At 33.3% G+C, this 16,650-nt stretch overlaps 1 protein-coding gene, 2 long non-coding RNA genes and 1 pseudogene across 3 annotated transcripts; 2 read left to right on the forward strand and 2 right to left on the reverse strand.

Annotated features, from left to right (window-relative positions):
- The first annotated feature begins 60 nt into the window (after positions 1-60).
- On the forward strand, positions 61-5,450 carry LOC138403472 (uncharacterized; annotated as a pseudogene).
- A 2,796-nt stretch (positions 5,451-8,246) lies between these two features.
- Positions 8,247-9,645, reverse strand: Vlet (Valette). Its single transcript, XM_034977639.2, has 2 exons — positions 9,413-9,645; positions 8,247-9,051 (listed from the first exon to the last, which is right to left on the reverse strand). Exons 1-2 carry the CDS (start codon positions 9,442-9,444, stop codon positions 8,499-8,501), a joined length of 585 nt encoding a protein of 194 aa, XP_034833530.1. The 5' UTR covers positions 9,445-9,645; the 3' UTR covers positions 8,247-8,498.
- Positions 9,646-10,215: 570 nt separating this feature from the next.
- LOC138403491 (uncharacterized) lies at positions 10,216-11,863 on the forward strand. The gene is made up of 3 exons (XR_011237747.1): positions 10,216-10,770; positions 10,984-11,100; positions 11,293-11,863. It is a non-coding gene; the product is annotated as an uncharacterized lncRNA (long non-coding RNA).
- A 289-nt stretch (positions 11,864-12,152) lies between these two features.
- LOC117990168 (uncharacterized) lies at positions 12,153-15,881 on the reverse strand. The gene is made up of 2 exons (XR_011237751.1): positions 15,589-15,881; positions 12,153-15,158 (listed from the first exon to the last, which is right to left on the reverse strand). It is a non-coding gene; the product is annotated as an uncharacterized lncRNA (long non-coding RNA).
- Positions 15,882-16,650: the final 769 nt, after the last annotated feature.

A 16,650-nucleotide genomic window follows, 5' to 3' on the forward strand; every position in this document is an offset into this window, starting at 1 on the left:
ACCCACGAATCTCCATAGAGGTATGCAAGCTATACCACAGAGGCGTTTTTGGCGAGAAACGCGAAGCGCGCTTTTTAATTGAAAATTGTTAAAAAAATATAGTTTTTGAGTGTAAATAGTACATTTTGTAGATAGTTTTCGTTAAACTGTGGTACAATGCCGTCAGATAGTGACGGCGGTGATTTAGAGCCAGCAGCGGGCAAAAAGGGGAAGAAAATGCAAAAGGAGAAACCCTCTGAAAGTGATGGTGCAAAATACAAACCATTTATAAAACCAGGGTATTATCGCCGGGCGTACGGCGATACTAGTACCAATTCAGAATTCCCTGTATACGTAGAAAGCATAGAAGATATCAAACTAGGAAACAAAAATCCCCTGGTGGTATCCAAATATTTTAAACAAGTAAAAGGTGTAAGTGAAAGTAGGCGCATAAACGCTACTAAAATTATGCTTGTCTTCAAACAAGCGACAGCGGCTAATGACTTTTTGAAGCACGAGTGCCTTTCAGTTCATAAACTTCGAGCGTTCATCCCGGCGTCCTCTGTGGAAAGGGTGGGGGTGGTTAGGTTTATTCCAAAAGAATCTAGCAATCAGGAACTATTCAATAAACTCTCCTCGGAAAGTGAAGTAATAGGTGTAAAGAGATTTTTGAAAAAAGTAGGAGAGGAGCTAATTCCTCTGTCCACTATCAGTGTAATTTTCAGCGGTACTAGTCTACCACAGTATATTTATTTGGACAACTGGAGATACAAAGTTTTCACTTATGTTCCTCCTTTGATGCAATGTTTTAAATGTATGAAATTTAACCATTATGGGAAAATTTGTAAAAATCAGCAAATATGCTCACGGTGCGCTGGTGAGCACCATTACAAGGACTGCACGACGGATACACTGAAGTGCAGCAATTGTGGGGGTGCGCATCTTGCAAGCATGCATGCATCTTGCATCTTGCATCATCAAAAACGTGTCCTGTAAAGGCAGCGAGAATGGAGAGGAACAAAAAAGAAACCTACTCAAAAGTAGTTCAAACAAGTAGTGCGAGTTTCCCTCCACTCCCAAAGCCTCAGAGCCCTCAGACATATCAAAAAAACCAAACTACATACTCACAGCCTAAGCAAACTACACAGACAAAGACAGAAATTTCACACAATGATATTGTAAATAACTCTAAGCTTTTAGGAGCCATAGTAAACACTTTGGTTACAATAGGGAACTCTAATAATATTAAGACTACTAATCAAATCAAAGAAACATTTTTAGAACATTTAAGTAAAATATAATGGATTCTCACCTAACTATTGTGCAGCATAATATCCAAAGTATTAACAATAAGAAACCCTTGGTTAAAACATTTTTCGACAACATAATATTGATATTGGGGCCGATCCTCTTGTACACAATCTCTAAACTAAACTAAATTAACAAGTCTAAAACTAGTGCTATCCTTTTCCGCAAGCAACATTATGAAAGGGATAGCAATAAATTTAGATGTGCCATTTTAGTTCAGTTTAGAGATTGCGTACAAGAGAATCGGCCTGATTTTGCTATTAAATGAGACCTGGCAAAAAAATACAAGTAATCCTATTAGATTTTCAGGATATAATTTTGTAGGAAAAAATGCAAATAATGAACATGGTGGAGTAGGCATTTTATTAAAAAATACATTAAAATATAAAATATTGCCAACACAATTTTATCAAGATGTCCAGTCCATAGCAATTTCTCTAGAAACTAATATTGGTTCCGTGTCGATTCTATGTGTTTATTGCCCAACTAAAAATAAAAATAACAATTATTGTAGAATTTAAACTTAAAAATATTATTGCTAGCTTACCAAAACCTTGTATAGTCTCAGGAGATTTTAACGCGCATCATATTGCTTTTGGGTGCAATTGTACAAATTCAAGAGGTAAAACATTGTTTGAAATTTTTGATGAACATGACCTATGCCTGTTAAACACAGGTGTATCTACTACAGTACAAAGACCTAATGCAAATAGCTCTGCTATTGATGTGACAGGGGTGAGTCCCGTACTAGCACCTCTATGTGAATGGTCAGTAGGTGACGATCCTTTGGGTAGTTACCACTATCCAACATTTACAAAATTAAGCCTAGTTCCATCTAAATATTCTGTCAATGACAAAGTAGAGAAATTTCTATTTCATAAAGCAGATTGGACCAAATATTATGCAAAATCAGAGGAGTACTTTAAAGGTATAACTTTTGATGAAAAAGATCCTTCACAGTCGTATGATAAGTTCTGTGAAGTTTTAAATACTCTTAGAAAAGAATTCGTTCCTTATGTAAAAATTGAAGGTCCTAGACTTTTTAAAACGCCTGCTCCTTGGTGGGATGAAAACTGTGAAGTTGCTGTTAAAAATTCGAGAGAAGCTTTACAGTTATATAAAAGAAATGGGTTGATCGAAAATTACATTAATTATAAACAATTGGATGCACAAAAAAAATTAATAATTAAGGATGCTAAGAAAAATAGTTGGTACAAGTTATGTTCAACATTCAATAGATATACTCCTATTACTAGAGTATGGAATTATATGAAAATGTTTAAACATATTAAAAACCCACCACAGCATAAAAATGATGTATGGATTCCCGATTTTATTTCAAAATTTAAACATGATAACAATAACACAATGTTAAATACCTCTGTTTTCGAATGTAATAATGATTCTGACAAGCATATGTTACTTTTAAAGCCTTTCACTTTTGCAGAATTTAATATAGCACTTAAATCAAGAAAAAACTCTACACCCGGCTTAGATAACATTCCATATATAATGATTAAAAAATTGCATAAATTAGGTCAATTAGCTTTACTTGATATATTTAATAGGCTATGGGATAATCAATGTGTTCCACAGAGTTGGAAGATCCAATGTATAGTACCGATTTTAAAACCTGATAAATCTTCATCTGATTGTAATTCATACAGACCAATATCACTAACATCATGCATAGGAAAATTATTTGAACAAATGCTGAAACTGAGATTAGATCATTTTACAGAAAAAAATAAATTATTACCAACATTCCAATACGGTTTCCGAAAAGGAAGAAGTGCTAATGAGAGTTTGACATCATTTGTATCGGATTTAAGAAGCTGTAAGTTATCAAAAGATGCTGCAGTATGTGTATTTTTGGATATAGAAGGTGCTTATGATAATGTTGATTTAAACCAGATTATTACTTCTCTTCATGAAATTGGCATTCCTGGAAAAATGTTAAAATGGCTATCAAATTTTTTAAATAACAGAAAGTTTTATGTTAAGTATAATAATATACTTCATGGACCTAACTCAACAAGTAAAGGCCTTATGCAAGGTGCATCATTATCTCCAATTTTATACAATTTATATACCTCTCAAATTGAGAAATATGTAACAACAAAGGATGTTAAAATTTTACAATTTGCAGATGACTTGTTATTATATAGTCTAAATAAAAATGTAGAAATAGCTGTAAATAATGTTAATTCAGCATTGACTTAGGTGCAAAATTATTACCAAAACACTTTAAAATTAAGTATTAATACCTCTAAAAGTTCATGCATGGTATTTGGTGCACCAGTAGATGTAAACATTAAATATAATAACTTAGATGTTCCAATTGTAAGAAATAAGAAGTTCTTAGGAGTAATTTTTGATACAAAACTAAAATTCGATGCTCACATTAACTACATTTGTAAAAATGCATTAAAAAGCATTAATCTTATTAGATGTTTAGCTGGTACATTTTGGGGTTCAGATCCCAAAGTTTTGACTTTGTTGTACAATAGTATGGTTAGAAGTCATTTTGATTATAGTTGTCTTGCGTATATGCAAACTAATCCATCGTTGTTGAAAAAATTGGATGTCATTCAAAATATAGGTTTGAGAATAATAAGTGGAGCAATGCGGTCTACACCTATTAATTCAATGGAAGTAGAAACATGTATCCCTCCTTTGCCGGTGAGACGTGTTTATTTGGCTGAAAAGTTTTGTTTGAAGCAACTATTCGCTAACTCTAACTTGGTAAACAAATTATTACTTCCACAGGATTTATTAAAAGTTACTGAAGCATCAATTGAAACTCTACAGCCTACGGCGGAAGCACTTCTTTCCGGTAAAGGACCTACTATGTCAATGATTATGACTTATATGCATAGTATTGCTAGTAAGATAAATGTGAATGACGTTTGGCCTATGTATGATTGCCACTATGATGTAATAAACCTCGGAAATAGAATACACATCACTGATATTAAATCCAATTTAGACTTCCTATTGTTCATTGAAGAAAATTGTAAAAATCATTATAGGATATATTCGGATGGTTCTAAAAATGAGAACTTTGTAAGTTCTGCTTTCTATGATTCACAGTTAAAAAAATGTAGAACATATAAATTAAACTCTGACTGCAGTGTGTTTACTGCTGAATGCGTTGCCCTGTTCAAGGCATTGGAATATATCAAAGAAGAATTAATGTTTAAAATTAATAACTATGTTTTAATAACAGACTCGAAAAGTGTTCTTTTAGCTATAAATAATTTTAATTTTAGTAATTATAAATTAGTTTATATTATTTTCCAAATTGAAAATGTACTACTTAATTTAAAACAAAGGGGAATTAATATAGAATTTGTTTGGGTACCCTCCCACAGAGGCATAACAGGAAATGAAGTGGTTGATTCTGCTACAAGAAAAAGTAATTTTTATGAAGATTGTTCAAGTAGCATCAAAGTGCCATTTACGGATTTATGCAATACAATTAAAATAAGACAAAAGAAATTGTGGAGTGAAGTGTGGGATGTGACTAATAAAAATAAAGGAAAATGGTATGCGGAAATTCAAAAGGAAATACCAATACAACCATGGTATTTCAAAACGAAGTGTGAATCTAGAAAATTTACATCATTAATGAATAGACTGAGATTTGGTCACTGTCTGGTGCCAACACACCTGAATAAAATAAAAATACTAAACAGTAAAAAATGCAACTATTGTGATTATGAGGAGGCTGATGTTAATCATATGATACTCAAATGTCCAGCTTTTGGCATACAAAGACTTATATTAGCCAGTGATCTAAACACTATAAATATGGAACAAAAACAAAAAATTGATTTTCCCCGCCATGTAAAGGACTTGTTGTGTAAAACGTCATATTTTAAGTCTATATTTAATTATATAAGTAATACTATAAATAAAGTGTAAAAACGTTAGACTAATTAGTTATAAGCAATTTTGTATTTTTAGAACAATTTCGTATTTTTAGAATTTGTAAATTTTTGAAAGGCCAAGGACTGTTATCCAGGGCCGTAAAATAAATTAAAAAAAAAAAAAAAATACCACAGAAAACCCAATATTATGGTCTATACGCAAACCCCTGTGAACCTATTATATTTATACCACAGACTAAAGATTTATACCCATGTCGGATGCATGTTGGTGATTTAAGGTTCGTACGCACCTGAGCGGCGCGGCGCGGCGCTTCAGTGAGCTTCACGTCGCGGCACAGAGCTTCAAAATATCATTTCTATCATTTTGTATGGCGCATATCGCACTAGAGCGGCGCGGCGCGGCGCTTCACCGCGCGTTGCCGCGCGGCACGGCTGGAGAGAATATTTTGAAGCGCACCGAAGCGACGCGCAGTGCAGTGACGCTAGTGCGACATACCCAGCGGCGCGGCGCGGCGCTTCAGTATGCGTACGTCGCTCGAATAAGATACACGCGCATCTTGTTAGGTATTTAAAGTACAGGCAAGAATCGGAAAGATAGACCTCAAAATAAATAACGTAGGTTTAATTTTTGACACATGACGTGTTCCTCATGCTCTTAGAAGTATATCCTCAAAGGTCCCAACCCCTAGGATGTCGGCTTCCCCCCTTCCCAGTGTCTAAATGTATAAATGTCTCTCCGAGCGTTATGAGAAAACATCAATGGTAAAAATAATCCTGATTAAATAACTATAATATATTATGTACATATTATACCTACCTACTTCATCTAGGTAGAATTAATAGTTTCGGAAATATGCCTACCTATTGTTGTACTTGTGTTTATATTATACTAGCTTATGCCCGCGACGTCGTCCGCGTGGACTACACAAATCTCGAACCCCTATTTTACCCCCTTAGGGGTTGAATTTTCATAAATCCCTTTTTAGCGGATGTCTACGTCATATTAGCTAGTTAGCTAGCCAGCATGCCAAATTTCAGCCCGATCCGTCAAGTAGTTTGAGCTGTGCGTTGATAGATCAGTCAGTCAGTCACCTTTTTCTTTTATATAGGTATTTAGATATAATATGTACCTGTGTTTACCTGCCTATTTTATATATTCTATTGCACATAAAACAAAGACATTTTGCGAAAATGCTTTTTCTAATGTAATTTCCACAGAACCTAAGGGACTAGCTGATGCCCGCAACTTCGTTCGCGTAGATGTAGGTTTTTTAAAAATCCCGTGGAAACTTTTTGATTTTCGGGATAAAACTAGCCTATGTGTAGGTACACATAGGCTACTTTTATCCTACAGGGTATAATCTATCTCAGGTATATAGGTACTAGTAGGTAATTCCCAGAAATGTGCTCACCTATAGAAAAATCTAAATCCACGCGGACGAAGTCGCAGGCATCATCTAGTTGCATTTTTTTTTAGATTTTTAATCCCGTGTGAACTCTTTGATTTTCCGGGATAAAAAGTTGCCTACCTCTGTCAATTCCCGGAATGCAAGCTACCTCTGGTCCAAACTTCATATAAATGGGCCTTTAACAATCCTGTGGAAATTCTTTCATTTTCCAGGATAAAAAGTAGCCTGTCCTTCCCCGGGATGTAATTCAACTTTGTACCAAATTTCATCAAATTCGGTTAAGCTGTTGAGCCGTGTAAAGCTAGTAGATAGACAGACAAATACACTTTTGCGTTGATAATAATATAAGTATGGATATGCATAAATATTTTTTTATAATTTCCATAAAAACTATCATCATCATCATCAACCGATAGATATGTCCACTGCTGGACATAGGTTTCTTGTAGGATTATATTACCGACCTGTGTGGTATACCTATTGTTTCTAATGTAATTTCCACAAAAACTATTAGGCAATAGCATAAAGAATTTTGTCTTCGACATTCTGAAGAAAATGTGAAATGGTACAGAGTCATTAAGAAGGCGAGGAAACAAAATGTGATATCCTTCTTGATAGCGTGACTTTGGTATGTCAGCAATCCATTTCTTCTTCTTTTTTAGGGTTCCGTACCTCAAAAGGAAAAACGGAACTCTTATAGGATCACTTTGTTGTCTGTCTGTCTGTCTGTCTGTCTGTCTGTCTGTCTGTCTGTCTATCTGTCTGTCTGTCTGTCTGTCTGTCTGTCTGTCTGTCTGTCTGTCTGTCTGTCTGTCTGTCTGTCTGTCTGTCTGTCTGTCTGTCTGTCTGTCTGTCTGTCTGTCTGTCTGTCTGTCTGTCTGTCTGTCTGTCCGTCTGTCTGTCAAGAAACCTACAGGGTACTTCCCGTTGACCTAGAATCATGAAATTTGGCAGGTAGGTAGATCTTATAGCTGACATTTGGGGAAAAATCTGAAAACCGTGAATTTAGGGTTAGATCACACAAAAAAAATTAAATTGTGGTCATGAACTAATAATTAGTATTTTCAACTTTCGAAGTGAGTGACTATACCAAGTGGGGTATCATATGAAAGGTCTTCACCTGTACATTTTAAAACAGATTTTTATTTATTTTTATGCATCATAGTTTTTGAATTATCGAAATCATACGACTGTAGTACGGAACCCTCATTGCGCGAGCCTGACTCGCACTTGGCCGGTTTTTTCTCTTCGATAATTCGTTCTTCTTCTGCACAACAAAGAAATAATAATCAAATCCTCTTCACTGTCGCTCATCTTGCGACGTTGTTGCTCGTACGCGAACGGGTCTAAAAGTGACGCGCAAGTGACGCGAGGTGCCGCGTACTGAAGCTGTAGTGCGATAGGCACCGTCGAGCGGCCTGAGGTGACGCGTTCTGCAGTCGGACTGAAGCGCCGCGCCGCGCCGCTCAGGTGCGTACGAACCTTTATAGGTAAGTAAAGTAAATACCTACCTCTAACAAGTATGTAAAATAACTTGATCAGATTGATTTTGAATTTTAAAATTTTCAAACTAAGTAAATACGAGTTCTTAAGTCTTAAGACCAATAATAATTAATCTATGGTTGTAAGTGTAATTTTACGTTATAGTTAAATAAAATTGATAACTAAAAATTTATTTTATTCTTTTTAGCGAACTAAAATAAAAGGGCAATCAGGGCATGAGGCGGGGTGCGTGCTCACCCGCACCGGATTAGCGCGGGGGCTGTTCGGGGTGTTTCCTCGATTGCCATCTCGACCCGTCGCATACTATGAATTAAGTAGGTATGCTTATACTAATATATTTTTTACAAGTGTATATATTATAAACATAGAAGGCACATATTTATCATAGACAGAGAACAATTTCTCACTACAACAAACTATCTAGTTCAGTTTGAATTGCTTCAATTTGCAAAAACATTGAATTGAGATCCTGATGAGTCACTTCTATTTCAGTTTCATCATTTTTACCTAAGAATGAGATATAAGCTTTAGGTATTTTACATTTCTTTTGGTGTTCTGAACTTAATTCTGCATTAAGCTTCCAATGAAGAATGGGATCATCTTCATATTTTTCATTTGAACTTGAGCTCATTTCATTTAGCACCACACTTGTTTCTGTTGACCAAACTTTAATAAGGAAATTTGTCTTTTCATTATTAAATCCAATATTCAATAAATCATTTTTTAAATTAATTGGCATAAATATAAACTTTAAAAGTCTTTTAAATATGTACAGAATTGATTTGATAGCCAACAGCAACTGTTCTTCATTGATTTGAAATATTTTTTCTAACTTTCTTCTTTCTTCTTCAGTGAAAATTTCAGAGTCATGAAGTTTTAATTTTCCTATGATTCTTCTGAGAAACTGTTCAAATCTGTTTTCATCCAAGTCATTCACAACTTCAATGCCTCTCTTTAAGCTGAAAAAGTAACATTTTATTTATCTTATGCCAGTCATTCAAAGTAAGGTAATTTGAACAAGTAAGAAATAAAACTACCTACATATTTATTTAAATAAATATAAAATTATGTTTTTATGAGTCCATACCTACTCAGTACTCCATATAACTCAAAGATAAATACCTACATTCTCAAAGGCAGATTGCAGACCATAAAATATAAGTAGGTACAGACTTCGTTTCGAAGAAGGCACGCGATGATGATGATGATAACTTGTAGAACACAATGGTTTTGTATACCATGGTAATTTATTGGCTTACTAATGCATAGTATTTGTATAAAATAAATATTATCCAGTAATGTCTATTAATAAGTACGTACCTTGAAGATGTTTTGAGCCATGCACAATCCATGATAAATAATTATAATATTTCTAGCTTTTCACAGACTTACTGGGTTCAAGATTATAATATTTCATAATGGCTTTATAGATTCTCGTGTCCTAAGTTTCGATAATGGAGGACAAATGGGGAATATTGGAATTACTGTGTGAAATAATTATTAAAAAATCTCATAAAAAAATCAAGAACACAGATCACTATAATATACTAGATCAAGAAACAATATCACAGATTATTAGAGGATTGAACAATATAGAAACAATATAGTCACAGATCACTAACTCTAAATCTACGATTCAGAGTTAGTGATCTTGAAAAAAACCAGTTACACGATAAGGGACAAAAAATAGGTTAGCTGCATCTCTGTTTATCACATTAGTAACTTTATCTGTGCTCTCTTTTTAGTGCGAATGAGAAAGCAAACGTTCCTGCATCTACCCTCTATGAGGCCCACATACCAATAACATATCTGTGGCCTGTGACCACAGACCAATAACATATGTGACTGTGAGTTTTTATTTCTGTAGGGCGATTGTCTAAAACCTGCATCAATCATTATTACCATATTATTACAATCAGGCCTTAAAGGACTGCTATCCAGAGCCGTAAAAAAAATTAAACAAAAAAAATATTACAATCTCACTTGTTCTGATTGGCTGAATTTGTGCGATTCTTGCTGCAACAATGCATTGTGGCCAATAGTGAGCGAGCATTAACCAATCAGAGATGATTGCGATCGTGACATTGTAGCTGTCAAACAACCGCGGTAGGGCCACTGGTCGGTGCCACGGGCGGTTCACGGCCATACAAATTCCGTTCCCTTACAAATGCGAATAGCAAAATAGAAGTTGACAGATTCGACCACAGAACGATACAATAACACACGTTCACTGCCTGCTGCCTGCCTGACGCCATTTTGTTATTGTTGTTAAGCGTTGAGCAGGGTGGTTGCGTCGATTTATTTCCGTACATTTCTGTTCCCTTCGCAACAATTGTTATTATAGTACATTATTTCAATATAATTTATTGGAATGTATTATAAGTGCTGTGTTCCCGATTGTAACAGTACGCGAAAAGACGCTATATTACATAAGTTTCCACAGTGTGACAAAAGACTCAAAAAGTGGCTTAAGTATATAAATTGTGATGTTTTGCGAAGTAAAAGTACAATAGATCTTAAAAATAAGTCTCAATTGTGTCATAAGCACTTTGAAAAGCGTTTTGTGACACAAAAATCTCGTCTTGCAGTAACAGCATTTCCTACTTTGTTCCTGCAATCTGAGATCCTCAGTGGTACTCCATCCATTCCACTGCATGATTCTGAAGAAATTTGTACTAGTAAGTTTTGATGGCTTTTTGTATTGTATATTGTTCATATCATTCCTCTAATCACAGTCCAGTTGTTTTGTCCAATGTATCACAACCTTCTTTAGCATACATTTTACAACCAAACCGAAGAAAATGTATTTCTATGCCTGAATCATCTTACCACCGTGTAGCACTAATTTTGGCCTTTAATTTTAAAATGATTAATATTTAATTTACTTTCAGGATCAGAGAAGATTGACCTTGATCATAATTATTATGCTTCCAAAAATATATATAATGACCACAACTATTGTACACAGCTGCAAACATCACAATCAGCAAGTGAAAATGAGCTTTTAGGTGAGAAAATATAATTTATTATTATTTGAAACAATATTCATAATAATATTACTAATAAGTCGTTTCTTTGCTAACTTTGAAAGATAGCTAAAAGAGATAGATAAAAGAACCTTGGAGTGTTTTAAATAACTTACTATATCAAACTTTTTTATCGATGTTTGCCTATTTGTACTCATTAAACTTATTTTTTAGAAGGATTGCCCACTACTTTTAAAAGAAAATTAGAAGAATATTCGATTACAGATTGTCAACAAAGTATTTCCTCAGGTAATCATCTATTTATTAATAGCCTTGATATAGTAACCACAGGAATAAGGATATCTGCTCTTTTCATTGATCAGTGTTAACTACAGGTCAAAATTTTCATAAATAAGTTATTACTAGACTATGTTTTTAAGCTTAAATGAGATATTTAAATGTGTATAACAATTAACAAATTAATCGCGGTGTGTTACCCATCCATACTTATCTTATAAATGCGAAAGTGTGTCCCGTCTGTCTGTCTGTCTGCTAGCTTCTCACGGCTCAACCGTTCAACCGATTTTGACGAAATTTGGTACAGAGGTAGGTTGCAACCCGGGGAAGGACACAGGCTTACTTTTTATCCCGGAAAATTAAAGAGTTCCCACAGGATTTTTAAGAATCTAAATCCATGCGTACGAAGTCGCGGGCATCATCTAGTACTTTATAAACAAGATTTATTTATATTTTTAATATGCACATACATAACATTTATTTATTTATTTATTGACACTTTATTGCACACAACATATCGTCGGTTAAATAGAAAAGTGACGTTATTCAAAAAGAACAAATTTTACAATACAAGCATTTAAAGTTTTCACTTCAATTAATACTAATTTTTCCTTTTGAGTTTTATATTTATGTGTAAGTGTTATATATCATTTTAAAGGTATTTACATGAAAATAAAGATGGTGTGGTTATTTTAACTAATTTACTAAAAAAGAGGTATTTCTAGCAAGAAATGTCATTTTTCTACATAATTAAAAACATTTTGCGGAATGAATTTTGTAAAAATGTAACACAATAATGGAAAAAATATGGTTTTATTAAGTATATGGTTTTTATAAATTGAGGTATTCAAATAATTACAAATCCACTTAAAATTATATGCAATAACAATCATAAACAAACCTCTATTTTAAGAGTAATCCCTACTTATTAGATAAATCAATGGCAACAATATTGAGATCAATGAGCTTAAACTTAAATCTGCTTATTTTGGGTTTTGAATAAGAATATAAAACTGTAAAATCTGTAAAATATGTTTCATAAGATATTGAAAACGTTTTCTCCTTTATGTAAATCAATTTTTTATTATTAGCTTTAGTATGCATTTTTGTACTGATTCTACCAATCAATTATAAAACTAAAATATTATTAGTATCTACTTATTTAAAAGTTATAGAGCCTCTTCAAAAAAAATTAAAATATTCCAAAATATATGTAAAGTTTCATACTCAGTCTACCTAGATATTGTAAATAGGTTTTTGAGATGATTTCAAAATCCAAAAAAAAACTATTTAGTAAATAACGTATCACACAAAAGAAAAACAATGTGAGATTATTTGGTTAAAGACTTTGATAAAAGTTTTTATAAAATCGGGGAATTATGTTTTTATCTATTAGTGTAAGTATACCGGCTTTCTTAGTGTCAGATACATCCAATTTTGTTGAGTACAGCGGCTGTAATTCGGAACACAAGTTAGTTTTTTTCTTGGTAGCTCTAGTTTTGACCATGACAGTTTTGAAACTATCTTCTTTATACGAACATTTGTAATAGAATCGATCATTAAACTTTTTTTCCACTCTGACAACTTTAATATCTCCCATCTTTAACTTTTCTCGGTCTTCATTGCTTGAAAAATTTGAACCGACACCGTCTGCAATTTTCTTAATGTCAAAGAAGCTCTCATGATTTAGTTCATGGACTTTGTATGGATTTCCTTTTTTTTTGGCAGTTCTGATCAATGTTATGTATTGTTCCGGGACGTAAATAGGTGAGGATTTCAAAGACCTTGAAATGTTACGCTCAATCACAGAATGCGCGGAATCTCCTTCATTTTGTGAGTGACCCTTTATGAGAAACTTGTGGGTTATAGAATTTAAATTTTCTAGATAAGTTACGGCGTAGATATACATTGCAATCATATATTTATTTTTTTGCTGTCCACAGCAGTTGTCACTATAAAATATGACATCAAAATCGTCTTTGATTTTATCTTGTAAATTTCTTAAATAACTTAAAACGCAGGATCCTATTTCATTGACTCCTCTGGCCCCTTCACCTTCGTGCCAGACATAGCAGTTTACGTCTTTGGATCCGAGTTCGTAAATAGTAAAGTTGAGAACATTAAGTTTTGATATATAATAAAAATTGGATACATCACCTCTTGGGCACGGCATTACAGCTTGCAAATCATAGACGGCAATTATACATTTTTCATTGGCATTTTCTTTGTCTAACTCTTTTTCTTTTCTTACTAAATCTTTTTCTTCTAAATGCGAGTAATATTTGATTTTTAACGGCTCTTTATCTTCTGCATTGTTATAAGCAGCGCAATCCTCGCATTGGTCTTTTTTCGGAGACCAAAAGGAAATATTGTATTCTTTGGTAAATATATTGTAATATATTTGATAATCAGCGTGAGGAACGTTTTCCAATCGACATTTTGTAATATAGTCCCTATGTAGCTGTGCAATAGAGAGACCTCCTTCAATGTATTCCCGACTCGTACTAGCTCGACAGTAGTGGCTTTCAATTCTAGGTATAGAATTGATATGTTCTTTGATCCCATCAATAATTGCAGCATCAAGCTTATTGTGTTTGCGATGCTTTCCTCTTTTGTCCTCATTCAGAAACCCTCCAACTGTAGAGTTTTGCATTGAAATTACTGTTCTTATCGGTCTGTCGGATATACCCAGAGTATTTTTAAAAAAAGTCTTACAAACCCGAATTATTTCTCTGTCTACTTCAAAATTGAAGGCATGGTTATAATCTTTTCTTGTACTTCCTTCGCGAATATATCTATACTTCGGTTTTATTGCGGTTACATGTTTATTAATAAATTGACGTTGCTTATCTAAATTTCCCATCTTCCAGTAATTCATAAATATAAGTTTCCGCTTTTCCTCACTAATCTTGTTATAACATTTCAGTTTACATTTTTCAGTGCATGTTGGTTTTATTTGTCTTTCTTGCATTTGTTTTTGTGACTTCGATGTCGATGTATACGCTTTTCCAGAATTTCTTAATAATTTAGCTTTATTTTTGCTCCATTCTTCCGGTACAGCTTTTCTTTTTCGGCCAGTCTTTGCTTTTTTGTTTCCATCGTCAACTGTATTTTCTAGGTTTTCATTCACTGTAGCGATTTCATCTTCCGAAGATGTCGATGACATTGCAAGATCTTTGCGTAGTATAAAATCAGGGTCATTATCTACGTCGTCAGACGAAAAGTCCTTTTGACTATCAGGAATGGAGTTGAAGGAACTATCGTCATCGTCCTCATAGGAAATATCTGATTCCGATATTATTATATTGCATGAAGTCTTGGGTTGGCCTGAAAAGAGAACGTTAGTACTTTCTTCTGATTTTGAATCACTTACATCAGCTGATTCCATAATATTTGTACTCGGCCCAGGTTGATCATTTGGCAGGTATGGAATAATTTGTAAATCCAAAAAAGAATTGTTGCTAATAGGAGTCGGTACCTTAACATTGCTACTTAAACTAATCAAAGGAGTGCGTGTGCAATTCAAATTATTTTGCAGTGGTTCGACGACGATAATCTCACATAATTTAGATGTAGATACTTCGTTTGGTGGATATTTATCCTCAGTAGCTGAGGTATGGTCTTGAAAAACTGGCTCGGGCTCTGTAGTAACTGGTTTTATGAATTCGGGCACATAAGATATTACAGATATTTGTGGATCTTCATTTGACTTTAACTGAACTGAATTAAACTCTACTGGATTCTCCTTAGAAAATTCTTTAGACGTCGTAATCATTTTTACCATTTTTTCACCACGCTTCATCCTACAAAAAACAAAGAAGTTTTAAACCCATCTTTTTATTCTAAAGGTTAAATCAAAATTAATCAAATATTTTTATTCAATCATTTTAACTAATTTTGTACTTTAACGTTAAAATGTACTATGTATTTTAATAGATAACCGTCATTATTTTAAAAACACAATACAATAAATATTCATTCTAAGCATTCACAGTCATATTTGAAATTGTTACATTTTTCTGATGAACTTCATGATACTAAATGTACAAAAACTATACAGAAAAATGTCATAATTACAAATAAGTCGAGTATCAATAACTTCATTTCACAACAAGCAGTCACATTTCTAAAAATGTCGTTTCTCAATATAAGCTACTAACACAATTACAGTTAAATTTTAAAGAACAAACGTAATTTCTCAAAAAAATACATTGTTCTATAAATTTTTCTTACCTTTTGCAATCGTATCCAAACACTTTTTTGAAAAATGACAATTTTCTATAAAAACGCACATGTACTCAGTTCCGTGGCTGGGTTGCAAATGGCAGAGTGACGTTATTCTACAACCAATATGGCAGATGAACATAAAGTACCGAAATGACACTTGCGACATCTAGTGAGCTTAACGTGTAATTTTATAAAGTGTCTTTTATCCATATAAAAATAATGTTGATAACAGACTCTTTTTAATGATAACCTTACTTTCTGAAAATTTTGAGAAATGTCATTTTTCCATTTAACCGACGATATTATGCACATAGTGCAAATACTTATTAGAGCAAATCAAATCAAACATGTAATTTTTATAATAGGTACCCAATATATCAATTGTAATTATATATAATACTCTTGCAATTCCAGGTTCCACTACCATGCCACTTAAAAAGAGAAGGAATCCTAGAATCATTAAAAGAATAATTGAAGTTCTTTCACCAAAATGCAAACATCTTTACAAGAAATATAGGATTTCCCAAAAAACTCTTAACCTTATTCGTAGACATAAAAAGCTTGGACAGTGAAAATGTGTATCAAAAATTGGAAAAATTGAACCCAATTGCCAAAAAAATACTCACAATGCAATTAAGATTGTGCGGAAAGAAGAAGAAACAAAGAAGGTTTACAGAAGATGAAAAAAAAAATTTCTTATCCTTACTTAATCAGGGGTCAAAATCATATCGATATTTAATAAAGGTTTTAAAAGATTTAAAAGAAAATAAATAAATGTCTTGAAATAAAATGTGTTTTTTATTTTTAGAATCAATTAATTTAGGTTATTTAAGTAAAAAACCCTTTAGGTACCTAATAAAACAATTTCAAAATACAAGAAGCTAAAGCTGCAAAAAAAAAATCCTCTAAAATACAAAACTAGAATTCAGAGCCGCGCAAAGGAGGCAATTTAAAAAAATATCTTGCCAAGCTATTGGCTCAAATAATCTGATCCTATTGGTTAGTAGAGAAATAGCAAAATAGAGTTTGACAGATGATCGACCAATCACGGGCTGCATTTCAAGGGTG

Source organism: Maniola hyperantus, chromosome 17 (assembly GCF_902806685.2).
Source record: "Maniola hyperantus chromosome 17, iAphHyp1.2, whole genome shotgun sequence".
Taxonomy (NCBI): Eukaryota; Metazoa; Arthropoda; class Insecta; order Lepidoptera; family Nymphalidae; genus Maniola; species Maniola hyperantus.